Source organism: Perca flavescens, chromosome 16 (genome assembly GCF_004354835.1).
Source record: "Perca flavescens isolate YP-PL-M2 chromosome 16, PFLA_1.0, whole genome shotgun sequence".
NCBI lineage: Eukaryota > Metazoa > Chordata > Actinopteri > Perciformes > Percidae > Perca > Perca flavescens.
In genome coordinates this window covers 30,399,836-30,415,080 of record NC_041346.1, presented here as the reverse complement: position 1 = coordinate 30,415,080, position 15,245 = coordinate 30,399,836, and the positions used below count along the sequence as shown (strand labels likewise).

The following is a 15,245-nucleotide window of genomic DNA, read 5'->3' as shown; positions in this document are numbered from 1 at the left end:
TCTTGATTTCATAAAAAAGACCCTCAGTGTGTGTGTGTGTGTGTGTGTGTGTGACTGTGTGTGTGAGACTGTGTGTGTGTCTATGTGTGACTATGTGTGTGTGTGTGTGTGTGTGTATGTGTGTGTGTGTGTGTGTGTGTGTGACTGTGTGTGTGTGCGTGCGTGTGTGTGTATGTGTGACTATGTGTGTGTGACTGTGTGTGTGTGTGTGTGTGTGTGTGTGTGTGACTGTGTGTGTCTGACTGTGTGTGTGTGTGTGTGTGTGTGTGTGTGTGTGTGTGTGTATGTGTGACTGTGTGTGTGTGCGTGCATGTGTGTGTGTGTATGTGTGACTGTGTGTGTGTGTGTGTGTGTGTGTGTGACTGTGTGTGTGTTTGTATGTGTGTGACTATGTGTGTCTGACTGTGTGTGTGTGTGTGTGTGTGTGTGTGTGTGTGCGTATTTGTGTGACTGTGTGTCTGTGCATGCGTGTGTGTGTATGTGTGACTGTGTGTGTGTGTGTGTGTGTGTGTGTCTGTGTGTGTGTGTGTGTGTGTGTGTGTGTGTGTGTGTGTGCTGTGTGCGTGTGTGTGTGTATTATAATATTAAGACTCTGAGACATTACTAAAAATTAGTTCTTTCTCTCTTCATAAGAAGACCCTCAGTGTATTTTCCTATTCTATTACCACAAATTAAAGAGATAACTTTAGACGACGCTGTTTATTGGGATTTTTACAACAGTCTGTTAATGCAGTGATGTTAAAAAAAGAGAGATTTTGACAGAGACGACAAACACAGAAATATTGTATATCTTAATCCACCTCCTGTCTTTCACCTCAGGTTTATTTTTACGTTGTGCGAGCGTTACTGTGACGACAGCTAGAGGAGCTCCACGTAGTTGGCGGGGAACATGCCGTAGTTTCCACAGGGTCCGTGTCCGCGCCACCAGCCCTCGTCCACCATGTCGATGTCCGTTATGATGTCATCGGGGTCAAAGGTGATCTCGGAGTCATCCACTGTGGAGGAGAGCAGCGTTAACGTGTGTCACGTGTGTGTGTGTGTGTGTGTGTTTCTCTGTGTTTTTCTGTGTGATGTGAGATGTTCACAAGTCATTTTTTGGAAGTCCAAGTCAAGTCTCAAGTCTCTGGCCATCTGATCTGTCTCTAACTAACTGACTAAAAAAAAAAGTCTTTGATTTTTAATATCAAAGGCAGGGGACTGCAGATGAAAAATAGCCTTTTGGCTAATTCTGGCTTTTTTAACCCATGGGAAATCATTTGTTTTATTAATTTGCGCTGTCCCCTTTCATAAATAAACTAAACACATTGTACATTTTATTTCCAAATTGTATATATTTTAAATATTACTCGTAGTATTCAATTATTATTTAATGTAGCCTATATTGTCTCCTATTATTTAATGTATACTCTGTATCTGTGCTGTGTCTGATATTTTTGCTGCTGCAACACCATTATTTCCTTTTTTCTATCTATCTATCTATCTATCTATCTATCTATACTCAAACTCAACACTGTATTGTCAAATCTTATGAATTCAAAGCCATGTCCTGTAGCTACCATCCATACAGTACAGTCTCAACATCAGTTGTAGGATAACTTTAGGGGCTCTACTGCAATGCAATCTGAAGAAACACTAATTAAGAACTCTGTTTCAATTTCATAACTGTATTTTTCAACATTTTTGGTATCATAGTCTAATCTTCTGCTACTTAAAGGAACATGCCGACTTATTGGGAATTTAGCTTATTCACCGTAACCCCCAGAGTTAGACAAGTCCATACATCCCCTTCTCATCTCCGTGCGTGCTGTAATGCTGTCTGACGGCTCCAGTGGCATCAGGCCAGCACAGATCCTGCAGCCGAATGGTTCCAGTAATCCTACTGCTCCCAATAAGTGACAAAATAACACCAACATGTTCCTATTTACAGGTTGTGATTTATAGAGTCACAGCGTGTACAAAAAACAACGTAACATGAGACACAGCCGTCTTCTAACTGTAAACAAACCGGGAACTATATTCTCAGGCGGAAGAATATAGTACTTGGGCGGAGTGATATGCTCGCAGCAAGCCTGTCTGAGAATATAGTTCCCGGTTTGTTTACTGTTAGAAGATGGCTGTGTCTCACGTTACGTTGTTTTGTGTACACGCTGTGACTCTACAAATCACAACATGTAAATAGGAACATGGTGTTATTTTGTCACTTTTGTCACAATTGGGAGCAGTAGGCTAGTTGGAACCAGTTACCTGCAGGATCTGTGCTAAGCTAGGCTAGTTGGAACCAGTTACCTGCAGGATCTGTGCTAGGCTAAGCTAATGCTGGAACCGTCAGACAGCAACACGGAGATGAGAAGGGTATGTATCGACTTGTCTTACTCTGGGGGTTACGGTGAATAAGATAAATTCCCAATAAGTCGGCGTGTTCCTTTAACACATCCCTCTAGCCCTCGGACCTGGTGAAATTTTTCAATTTTGGGTGGGCCTGTTGAAAAGTGGGTGGGTCTAGGCCCGTCAGGCCCACCCATAACGCCGTGCCTGGTGTAACTGTTCGCCATCGCCAATGCATTTTTTTAAAATGTTTTTTTATATGTGAGTGCACGCACATAATAAGGCATAGCGCGTGCGTTACGTTGCACATTATGGTCAAAGGACATGCAGCTCGTCATACGTTTCCCCATCGTATACGTAAGGGTTAATGCCCGACGAGGTGTCCATTGTCAGGTATTAATGGACCTCCGCCGAAGTCCATTAATACCTGACAATGGACACCTCGAAGGGCATTAACCCGCTTATACCATGGTCGCTTGCCAAATAACATATTTATAAAACATTAGTTTATATTTTAATTAGTTTATATAAAGTTTATCCAAACAATAACTCCCATTTCCCTGGTTACGCCTGACGGTTTGACTAATACCTGGAACAATCATTCTCATCCATCAGGTTCTTATGCAATGCAAACGTTGTTCTCTCCACCAGGAATTAGGAAGAACCTTAGATACGACTTGCCTCCTTTAGCAACGGGAGATATTTATATATAGTCCGCTCAGCTTCAGTTTAGCTACGAGTTTGAAAGCTAACGCTATGCTAGCAAGATCCAAAGTCAATAACATTGTGTACAGTTGGCAATCAGCAAAAATAATTTGACAGTATGTTGAACAACAAGACAGGCTAGCTATCAGCCATGTCATTGTCCCCAAAACAATAATAATAACGACTTTTACGAAGAATTTGAGCCTTGATGTGTAACGTTACTGTGTTACTGAAGCAGCGAGCTGAACAGTGAACGGGACGTGAGAGATAACGTTATTCTCTGTGAAACAAACTCATAATATAATATATAACTTATAGTAGAACTTACTTCTTGCAGCCTGTGTGTTATAGCGCCATCCTGTGGTGTTCAGAGGACGAGTTGGAAATAATAAATCCACATTTCCTTTTTGATTTAATGTAGCGCATTCATTTAGAACAGTAAACAGACAGTTTCACCGGAACCCCTTTAGTAGGTGTCCTACATCACTTTTTAATGGACACCCTGCAGCCAATCAGAATCGAGTATTCACCCAGACCGTGGTATAAGGAAATAGAAATACATGAATTAATTTAGATTTAAAAAGCAATAATTGCATGAAAACAGGTTGTTGATGAGTCTCGAAGCTCGAGTCGCAAGTCAAGTCTAAAGTCAGCTGTTTGTGCGACTCCAGTCCGAGTCTCAGACTCGAGTCCCCATCTCTGTTGTGTGTGTGTGTGTGGTAGTGTGTGTGTGTGTGTGATAATGTGTGTGTGTGTGTGTGTACAAACCAGCCTGGTAGTCATACAGAGCTCTGGCACAGATGCCCTGCCCGCTGGTCTCCACATTATAGTCTCCGGCCTGTAATATTTAAAACAAATTAGAAATTCATTTTGAAAATCAAAAAGGAAACAAGAGAGTTTTTTTTTTCAACTTTACGGAACAAAACGGAGCTAAGTCACGTTCAGGGTCACGAGGTCACCTTCAGGAAGTGAAGTGAACGTCTGATTTGAACCCAAACGACCACCTTCTTATCAACTTAAAGCTGCTGTAGGTCAGATTGTTTCAGCATCATATCAGACCGACCACTGTGCTAACGTTACTATCATGCTCACCAACGTAGCTTTGTGGACTTCTGACTACTAATAACCAAGTGGAAGATAAATCATTCATGGTAATGATGTTACCGGTCGAGAAGAAATGTGGCTCCGTCTGCATCGTTCTTCAGATCTTTAAAATCACGGAGCTCACGCCACCTCTGAAAAGCCACTAAAGGCTGTAGGTGGAGCCAGAGGAGCTGGATTTTTTATATATTACATAATTCACGTAGTTCTCCTGGAACATAGGGTCAGTTTCAGCAAATATGACAGAAAGTTACTTTTATAAGACTTACCTACTGCATCTTTAACGTAGTAGTTTTGGTCTTAAAGAGACAGGCGTTAAAACAGAGCGTCTCAGACAGAGAGGGTGAATCCAGATATATATCCAAAGATTAAATCTTAAAATCTAGAAATGGAGCTCTGTGACTCACCGTGGAGTTGTGCGGGTTGTAAACGTCTTCATAGAGGTCCTCCTCTGTCTCGGCTGAGGGGGGTACATCGTACAGATCCTCTTCAGCTGCAGAGAGAGAGAGAGAGGGAGACAGACAGAGAGAGAGACAGAGAGAGAGACAGTATGTACACAAGATTCTGCAGAGCCCGTTGAAAATGTGCCTGTCTGGAACGAGTGATTACTTGGCCTGTCTGGTATCGCTGCTTGTAGAATTCATCAAAAACCCAAATTGTAGCCTACCCCAAAATTACTTACAGAAGGACCCCAAACCACTTCATATGCAACGCCCCCTGTATACCCTACTACTAACTTACTGCATTTACCTGACAGATATATATTTAACAATATCTTTTGCGTTTCTAATCCACACAACGTCAAACTTCGCACTGCACTTACTCGTGCCCGTAGCAAGACACCGATCAAGTTTGAAATCCATCGGACTAACGGTTTGAGAGATATGCGCTTAACACCCCCCCCCCACACACACACACACACACACAGACAGAAAGACGTTCCTGCAATTATATATATATATATATATATATATATATATATATATATATAATAATCACTTTCCTCAGCCGTGTAAATGGCTTAGAGGACTAATAAGAAATATAATGTGCCTGTAAATGTATTTGTTATGTTATTTTGTGTCTCTAGTGCTTCCACACGCATAAACCCTTTGAAAAAGAGTCCATCCATGGTGTTCTGAGTGAGATCCGGTTTCTGAATGTGTCCTGTCTTCAGTCTCCGGGTGAACTGGTTAAAATCGGCACGGCTTTCTACGTCACTAGCCGAGACGAGCCGGCTAACCGTTAGCATGCTAGCTCGTTCTGAATGGCAAAACACTGCTACAACACACACTAGTTCACCATAATCTCCAAAAGAACTACTTCCATGTCCCTGTTCTGCAGGTATTCCACGCTAAGTGTGAAGTGCTCCCTCGTTTTAGAAGAAGTCTCCCGGCTAATCCTGCCTTGTACTGACTGAAGTTAGAGAAACAGCTAGCTAGCAATTGTGATCTTTGCCCTACTGAGCATGTGCAAATCCCAACAAAGATGGAACAGAAGTGAGAGGTCTCACTCTCTGTAGCTAAAACAGAGAGCTTTTTGTTTTTTGAAAATTAAACCATGTAAACCTATTCTGATAAAACCTCAAAATACAATGAGCATTTCATGAACTATTGTTCAATGAACGCGTCCAGGCACAACACTGCGGGTCGGCCCTGTGTTTAATGAAACACGAGGAACTAAATTACATCTACGCTAAATCTCCTCACAGCCCAAAAGACGAGTTGTTGAGTGTCTGACCTGCAGTTTGAAACGGCGAGCCCGTTGTCCCCGGGGGTTTCTGGAGGGCAGAAGACAGGCTGTGCACGGAGTAGGCCGGAACCAAAGCCGGAGCCGGTGAGTGAAACAGCACAGGTGAGACAGGTGAGACGGGTGAGACAGGAGACAGGCGGTGCACGGAGTAGGCCGGGACCACAGCCGGTGGCGCTGGAGGCTGAGGCTGCAGCGGAGCTTCTCTCTCGAAGGATTTCTGAGAAAAAAACGGACTCTGCAGCTTCCCTGAGACACAGAGGGGAAACACGAACACCGTTAACCACTTCATTTCACTCTTTTCAAGGTGTTATCCACTAGGGTCAGGGTTCGTTAATGATTTCCCGAATCGATTCGAGTGTGATACACAAGGTCCCGATTCGATTCCATTTCCGATTGGATATCAATTTCAGTTACGATACCAGTTTAGCTTGGGTATAAGAGACAGGATAAACAAACTGTGGACTACAGCCAGAGAGTAGATTGACCATAACACAGATAGAGGACAGAGGAGGGTCTGGCATTGTGGCATCAAGTCCACACAGCATTCCTGGATGGGAGAACAACGTGCTCTGGTTTATTGGCATTTCTTTAAACCAATCACAATCGTCTTGGGGCGGGGCTAAGCTCCGGACGGAGCCACAGTGCCTCTGCTAAATAGCCTCTGGAAGGAACTTGTTCTGGTGAAACGTGTACGTTCAAAAGTAGTTTTAGTCGCGCAACAGAAAACTCAGATTGGACAGATAGTCTAGCTAGCTGTCTGGGTTTACCCTGCAGAGATCTGAGGAGCAGATAACCATAGTCCTCACCAATCCACCGGATGTTATAACGCCAACAAGCCCTGTTATAGTTTCTGTTTACCAGGTGTGGCCACTGCGGGAGTCTCGTTGGACTCAAAGCTCTGCTCCCTCTGCTTGAATACGTCTCTGGGATTAAAGGACCTCTGGGAAATCAGCGATTTGGCCTCCTGTGAACGACAGCGACAGTTAAATAGATCACAGCCAGGGGCGGATTTACTGGGGTGGCATAGGGTGGCAAATGCCACCCTAAAAGAAAGCCTTGCCACCCCTGCTGCCACCCCAGTTGGCAGCAACGAATTAAAAGTTACGGGCCAATATCCGACTGCAATCAGTCAAAAACTGTTTTCTTCCCCTCTCACACATCTGCCACTCATCACCTGTGTCTTACCTTAATGCCTTTCCTGTGATAAAGCCCCTTACTTCTATCATACTTCTATATCTCCTATTAAGTGAGATCACATTGTATGGTCACTTATTCCCAATATGAACTGTTTCACATAAAATCTCATGAGATGAAGTGTGTCTGTATGAGTTTGTTAATGGCAGCCTGTGCCCTTTTGTAGTGTGTATGTACTATTTCTCATCAAACTGTGATAAGTGTGATTAAATTCAGTGTATATATACGTCAAAAATCCCTGCCCCTCTCTCGCCACCCCATCAATATTTTTATAGATCCACCCCTGGTCACAGCAATGTAGGATTTCCCCTCCATAAAGTAACGGGACACGCCGGAGACAGATTTAAAAAAAGAGAAATGGTAAATGAAAATCAGTCGACTCACGTTAGCTTTCTGCACAGACGCAGCAGAGTTGATGCCCGACTTCCTGTTGACATTTTCCTGCTTCTTCTAAAAACACAAAAACATGTCATTTGCAGATTGTTTTCATTTTAGTATCTTCTTTAGTATCTCTAAAATAGGACAATTCTGACTTATAACAATTTATATTCAGTCATACGTCTCTTTTAACCCTTTTAAGCCGTTCGGCTCGCTGGGTTTCTCAATCCGTCAGATTTCTGTGCGGAACAGGAAGTCGAGCACAGAAACAAAATAAAACATCTGGTTAATTTTCAAAATAAAATACACCGTGCTCACGGCGGATCATATTTCCCTGCACTACACCTTGAAAATGCCATAATGGAAACGGCTACTGTTTTTCGTTTTGTGGTTCTGTTTATAGAAATTACATCCTGTTAATATCGTGCAATCGTACGTGAATTCGCGAGATCTCGTGACTCCTCGTGGCCGCAGCCGTTCCGCAATAAATCCGGACCTGGTGGGTATTGAGGGACGGATTAAGTCCTTATTTTGGTAGTTTTACGTGACTCATTTAAACACAATCCCTGATTCAATTCAATTTTATTTATAGTATCAAATCATAACAAGAGTTATCAAGAGTTATCGAGACACTTTACAGATAGAGTAGGTTTAGACCACATTCTATAATTTACAAAGACCCAACAATTCCAGTAATTCCCCCCAAGAGCAAGCAGTGGCTAATGCGACAGTGTCTGATGTTTTACTAACCCTTACAAAGTATTTTTGTTGCCTAAACTTTGGTCACATGATTAAAGTTCTTATAGATGTATATATCTATATACAGTACAGGCCAAAAGTTTGGACACACCTTCTCATTCAATGTGTTTCTTTATGACTATTTACATTTTAGATTCTCACTGAAGGCATCAAAACTATGAATGAACACATAGGGAATTATGTACTTAACAAAAAAGTGTGAAATAACTGAAAACATGTCTTATATTTTAGATTCTTCAAAGTAGCCACCCTTTGCTTTTTTTGATAACTCTGCAAACCCTTGGTGTTCTCTCAATGAGCTTCATGAGGTAGTCACCTGAAATGGTTTTACCTTCACAGGTGTGCTTTGTCAGGGTTAATTAGTGGAAGTTTTTCCCTTATTAATAAAAAAGCAAAGGGTGGCTATATATATATATATATATATATATATATATATATATATATATATATATATATATATATATATCGTTTGTGTTTGACGTTGTGTTGCTGTGTTGTATCACCTGTTGCTGCTGCTCTCTCTCTCTTTCCTCTTCTTCTTTCTGCTTCTGAAGAATCCTTACAAATACAGAGAGCACTAATCAATGGCTGTGAGTCTTTGAATCTCTTTTTCTGCCCGTTGTTGTCAATCTGTGTCCTCACTCACTTCTCCTTCTCGATCTGCTGAGCTCTCTCTTTGGTTTTCCTATCCCGCTCTGCCGCCTGCTTCTGGTCCATCTCCCTCCTCTCCTTCTCCAACATCTCTCTCTCCAGCTCCGCTCGCTCGTTCTCCTTCTGTAGACGCACTTCTTCATCCCTCTGACGGAGAGATTCGTGTTACTTTTAAATCACAAAAAAAAACCTACAGGTCATGCACTTAGATACTCCTGGTGAATGTGAAGAGAAACCTGAATTTGGACCCAGAAGTCGTCCTTTTTGGTTTGTTGAATTTCCTCCACAGCGTTGGTTTTCCGATACACAGATCCCTGTTATATATATATATCAGAGGAGAAGTTCATTAAGTTAGTTGTAAATTATGCTAAAACACACAATTTTTTTTTGTTTCATCAAAGAAACGTAAATAAGAGACATGCATTGCGTGTGTTTTCTTACCACAGGTCCTCTGGGAGCGTCTCTGTATTGTGTTTCTGTCTTTTTGTGGAAGTTAAAACTGGCTCCGGAAGCTTTGGCCACTTTCTCCAGGATGGCCTCCGGTTCTGCGTCTTCATCTCCGCGGGCATTTATGGTGACATGGGCTCCCTGTGGTTACACACAAGTTATAGAGCCAATCAGACTGGCTCTGCTACTAGATGTTTAGATTGTTAAAAACAGAAAACTATTTTTAAGCAGCGTTTTGACACAAAAAAAAACGATCTCCGTCCACTTCTAGTCAAGACCAACTAAACCAAGACCAGAGTGTATCGAGACTGAGACAAGACTGAGACTTTGAGGGGTTGAGACCGAGACAAGACCGAGACTTTGAGGGGTTGAGCCCGAGACAAGACCGAGACCTTGAGGTGTTGAGACTGAGACAAGACCGAGACTTTGAGGGGTTGAGACAGATACAAGACCGAGACTTTGAGGGGTTGAGACCGAGACAAGACCGAGACTTTGAGGGGTTGAGACCGAGACAAGACCGAGACTTTGAGGGGTTGAGACCGAGACAAGACCGAGACCCTGAGGGGTTGAGACCGAGACAAGACCGAGACTTTGAGGGGTTGAGACCGAGACAAGACCGAGACTTTGAGGGGTTGAGACCGAGACAAGACCGAGACCCTGAGGGGTTGAGACCGAGACAAGACCGAGATTTTGAGGGGTTGGGACCGAGACTTTGAGGGGTTGAGCCCGAGACAAGACCGAGACCTTGAGGTGTTGAGACCGAGGCAAAAACGAGACTTTGTGGGGTTGAGACTGAGACAAGACCGAGACTTTGAGGGGTTGAGACTGAGACAAGACCGAGACTTTGAGGGGTTGAGACCGAGACAAGACCGAGACCCTGAGGGGTTGAGACTGAGACAAGACCGAGACTTTGAGGGGTTGAGACCGAGACAAGACCGAGACCCTGAGGGGTTGAGACCGAGACAAGACCGAGATTTTGAGGGGTTGGGACCGAGACTTTGAGGGGTTGAGCCCGAGACAAGACCGAGACCTTGAGGTGTTGAGACCGAGGCAAAAACGAGACTTTGTGGGGTTGAGACTGAGACAAGACCGAGACTTTGAGGGGTTGGGACCGAGACTTTGAGGGGTTGAGACTGAGACAAGACCGAGACTTTGAGGGGTTGAGACCGAGACAAGACCGAGACCCTGAGGGGTTGAGACCGAGACAAGACCGAGATTTTGAGGGGTTGGGACCGAGACTTTGAGGGGTTGAGACTGAGACAAGACCGAGACTTTGAGGGGTTGAGACCGAGACAAGACCGAGACCCTGAGGGGTTGAGACCGAGACAAGACCGAGATTTTGAGGGGTTGAGACCGAGACACGAACGAGACTTTGAGGGGTTGAGACTGAGACAAGACCGAGACTTTGAGGGGTTGGGACAGATACAAGACCGAGACTTTGAGGGGTTGAGACTGAGACAAGACCGAGACTTTGAGGGGTTGAGACCGAGACAAGACCGAGACCCTGAGGGGTTGAGACCGAGACAAGACCGAGATTTTGAGGGGTTGAGACCGAGACAAGACCGAGATTTTTGAGGGGTTGGGACCCGAGACTTTGAGGGGTTGAGACCGACAACAAGACCGAGACTTTGAGGGGTTGAGACCGAGACAAGACCGAGACCCTGAGGGGTTGAGACCGAGACAAGACCGAGATTTTGAGGGGTTGGGACCGAGACTTTGAGGGGTTGAGCCCGAGACAAGACCGAGACCTTGAGGTGTTGAGACCGAGGCAAAAACGAGACTTTGTGGGGTTGAGACTGAGACAAGACCGAGACTTTGAGGGGTTGAGACCGAGACAAGACCGAGACCCTGAGGGGTTGAGACTGAGACAAGACCGAGACTTTGAGGGGTTGAGACCGAGACACGACCGAGACCCTGAGGGGTTGAGACCGAGACAAGACCGATTTTGAGGGGTTGGGAGGGGGGGTTGGGACAAGACCGACCTTTGTTGAGGGGCAAAAACGCCCTTTGAGACAAGACCCGAGACCTTGAGGGGTTGTTGAGACCGAGGCTTTGAGGGGGGGTTGAGACTGAGACAAGACCGAGACTTTGAGGGGTTGGGACCCGAGACTTTGAGGGGTTGAGACTGAGACAAGACCGAGACTTTGAGGGGTTGAGACCGAGACAAGACCGAGACCCTGAGGGGTTGAGACCGAGACAAGACCGAGATTTTGAGGGGTTGGGACCGAGACTTTTGAGGGGTTGAGACTGAGACAAGACCGAGACTTTGAGGGGTTGAGACCGAGACAAGACCGAGACCCTGAGGGGTTGAGACCCCGACAAGACCGAGATTTTGGGGTTGAGACCGAGACAAGACCGAGACTTTGAGGGGTTGAGACTGAGACAAGACCCGAGACTTTGAGGGGTTGAGACAGAGACAAGACCCGAGACTTTGAGGGAGACTGAGACAAGACCGAGACTTTGAGGGGTTGAGACCGAGACAAGACCGAGACCCTGAGGGGTTGAGACCGAGACAAGACCGAGATTTTGAGGGGTTGAGACCCGAGACAAGACCGAGATTTTGAGGGGTTGGGACCCGAGACTTTGAGGGGTTGAGACCGAGACAAGACCGAGACTTTGAGGGGTTGAGACCGAGACAAGACCCGAGACCCTGAGGGGTTGAGACCGAGACAAGACCGAGATTTTGAGGGGTTGGGACCCGAGGGGTTTTGACCCGGGGGGTTGAGACCGACAAGACAAGACCGACCCCTTTGAGGGGTTGAGACCGAGACAAGACCCGAGGGACCCTGAGGGGTTGAGACTGAGACAAGACCGAGACTTTGAGGGGTTGAGACCGAGACAAGACCCGAGACCCTGAGGGGTTGAGACCGAGACAAGACCGAGACTTTGAGGGGTTGAGACCGAGACACCGAGACTTTGAGGGGTTGAGACTGAGACAAGACCGAGACTTTGAGGGGTTGGGACAGATACAAGACCGAGACTTTGAGGGGTTGAGACTGAGACAAGACCGAGACTTTGAGGGGTTGAGACCGGACAAGACCGAGACCCTGAGGGGTTGAGACCGAGACAAGACCGAGACTTTTGAGGGGTTGAGACCGAGACAAGACCGAGATTTTGAGGGGTTGGGACCTGACTTTGAGGTTGAGACCGAGACAAGACCGAGACTTTGAGGGGTTGAGACCGAGACAAGACCGAGACCCTGAGGGGTTGAGACCGAGACAAGACCGAGATTTTGAGGGGGGACCGAGACTTTGAGGGGACAAGACCGAGGAGACTGAGAAGACCAAGACTTTGAGGGGTTTGAGACCGAGACAAGACCGAGACCCGAGACTTTGAGGAGACAAGACCGTTGAGACCCTGAGGGGTTGAGACCGAGACAAGACCCTGAGGGGTTGAGACCGAGAGACCGAGATTTTGAGGGGTTGGGACCCGAGACTTTGAGGGGTTGAGACAAGACCGAGACCTTGAGGTGTTGAGACCGACAGACTGAGACAAGACCGAGACTTTGAGGGGTTGGGACCGAGACTTTGAGGGGTTGAGACTGAGACAAGACCGAGACTTTGAGGGGTTGAGACCGAGACAAGACCGAGACCCTGAGGGGTTGAGACCGAGACAAGACCGAGATTTTGAGGGGTTGGGACCGAGACTTTGAGGGGTTGAGACTGAGACAAGACCGAGACTTTGAGGGGTTGAGACCGAGACAAGACCGAGACCCTGAGGGGTTGAGACCGAGACAAGACCGAGATTTTGAGGGGTTGAGACCGAGACACGAACGAGACTTTGAGGGGTTGAGACTGAGACAAGACCGAGACTTTGAGGGGTTGGGACAGATACAAGACCGAGACTTTGAGGGGTTGAGACTGAGACAAGACCGAGACTTTGAGGGGTTGAGACCGAGACAAGACCGAGACCCTGAGGGGTTGAGACCGAGACAAGACCGAGATTTTGAGGGGTTGAGACCGAGACAAGACCGAGATTTTGAGGGGTTGGGACCGAGACTTTGAGGGGTTGAGACCGAGACAAGACCGAGACTTTGAGGGGTTGAGACCGAGACAAGACCGAGACCCTGAGGGGTTGAGACCGAGACAAGACCGAGATTTTGAGGGGTTGGGACCGAGACTTTGAGGGGTTGAGCCCGAGACAAGACCGAGACCTTGAGGTGTTGAGACCGAGGCAAAAACGAGACTTTGTGGGGTTGAGACTGAGACAAGACCGAGACTTTGAGGGGTTGAGACCGAGACAAGACCGAGACTTTGAGGGGTTGAGACAGATACAAGACCGAGACTTTGAGGGGTTGAGACCGAGACAAGACCGAGACTTTGAGGGGTTGAGACCGAGACAAGACCGAGACCCTGAGGGGTTGAGACCGAGACAAGACCGAGATTTTGAGGGGTTGGGACCGAGACTTTGAGGGGTTGAGACTGAGACAAGACCGAGACTTTGAGGGGTTGAGACCGAGACAAGACTGAGACCCTGAGGGGTTGAGACCGAGATAAGACCGAGATTTTGAGGGGTTGAGACCGAGACACGAACGAGACTTTGAGGGGTTGAGACTGAGACAAGACCGAGACTTTGAGGGGTTGGGACAGATACAAGACCGAGACTTTGAGGGGTTGAGAGTGAGACAAGACCGAGACTTTGAGGGGTTGAGACCGAGACAAGACCGAGACCCTGAGGGGTTGAGACCGAGACAAGACCGAGATTTTGAGGGGTTGAGACCGAGACAAGACCGAGATTTTGAGGGGTTGGGACCGAGACTTTGAGGGGTTGAGACCGAGACAAGACCGAGACTTTGAGGGGTTGAGACCGAGACAAGACCGAGACCCTGAGGGGTTGAGACCGAGACAAGACCGAGATTTTGAGGGGTTGGGACCGAGACTTTGAGGGGTTGAGCCCGAGACAAGACCGAGACCTTGAGGTGTTGAGACCGAGGCAAAAACGAGACTTTGTGGGGTTGAGACTGAGACAAGACCGAGACTTTGAGGGGTTGAGACCGAGACAAGACCGAGACCCTGAGGGGTTGAGACCAAGACAAGACCGAGACCCTGAGGGGTTGAGACCGAGACACGAACGAGACTTTGAGGGGTTGGGACCAAGACTTTGAGGGGTTGAGACTGAGACAAGACCGAGACTTTGAGGGGTTGGGACCGAGGAGTGAATTGAACAGCGCTACCTTTGTTATATGTAATAAAACGAGCAACAATGTTAATTACAAAGAATATACATATTAAATCATAAATTATTAGTTTCATTGAATTATTGATAATGTCGTGCTCTGCTCTACAGCGCCATCTAGTGGGGCCCCACCAGCCCCTAATGTAAAGACATCACTGCTTGATATATGACCTAAACGGCCCCTCATACAATGTAGCAGACTCACCTTCAGGAAGTTGGCCATGGAGCTCACATGGTTCGCACATACACCTTTCCGAGAGTCCTTAACACCTTCACCTGTCTGCACACACACACACACACACACACACACACACACACACACACACACACACACACACACACACACGTAAGACTATGGAACTGATGCAAAGATATCTGTATATGTTTTATTTTTAGAGCTGCAATGATTAGTCGATCTATAGAAAAATATTCGCCAACTTTTTTGATAATCGATTATTCGTTAAAGTATTTTTTCTGCAAAAATGTCAGAAAATGTTGTTTTCAGCTTGTCAATTATAGGGGATATCCTGCTCTTTTCTGTTTTATATCATGTTACAGTTGTTTCCAATTGCTAACACACTAAAATGAAATCATGCACAGCACAATTATTTAAACTGACACACAGAGAGCAAAACATCTTCTCAGGTCTCCAAAAGTCTAAACACATTTTCTGCTTTACACACATTTTGCAATTCAAAATGGCACCTTTTAAATGCACTGAACACAGTTCTCTGCATAAGACACAACAATCTGACATAAGG

At 46.1% G+C, this 15,245-nt stretch overlaps 1 protein-coding gene across 1 annotated transcript in view; it reads right to left on the bottom strand.

Moving 5' to 3' along the window:
* Nucleotides 1-699: 699 nt before the first annotated feature.
* The window catches only part of LOC114570554 (drebrin-like protein A), a 23,790-nt gene continuing 9,244 nt past the window's right edge, over nucleotides 700-15,245 (bottom strand). The window contains exons 5-15 of the mRNA XM_028600882.1: nucleotides 14,690-14,764; nucleotides 9,304-9,450; nucleotides 9,099-9,176; nucleotides 8,858-9,009; nucleotides 8,715-8,769; nucleotides 7,459-7,524; nucleotides 6,739-6,844; nucleotides 5,869-6,126; nucleotides 4,539-4,624; nucleotides 3,799-3,868; nucleotides 700-995 (exon numbers count right to left, since the gene is read on the bottom strand). Coding sequence (XP_028456683.1) covers nucleotides 859-995; nucleotides 3,799-3,868; nucleotides 4,539-4,624; nucleotides 5,869-6,126; nucleotides 6,739-6,844; nucleotides 7,459-7,524; nucleotides 8,715-8,769; nucleotides 8,858-9,009; nucleotides 9,099-9,176; nucleotides 9,304-9,450; nucleotides 14,690-14,764 — 1,230 coding nt within the window. The 3' untranslated portion in view covers nucleotides 700-858. The remainder of the gene's footprint in view (nucleotides 996-3,798; nucleotides 3,869-4,538; nucleotides 4,625-5,868; nucleotides 6,127-6,738; nucleotides 6,845-7,458; nucleotides 7,525-8,714; nucleotides 8,770-8,857; nucleotides 9,010-9,098; nucleotides 9,177-9,303; nucleotides 9,451-14,689; nucleotides 14,765-15,245) is intronic.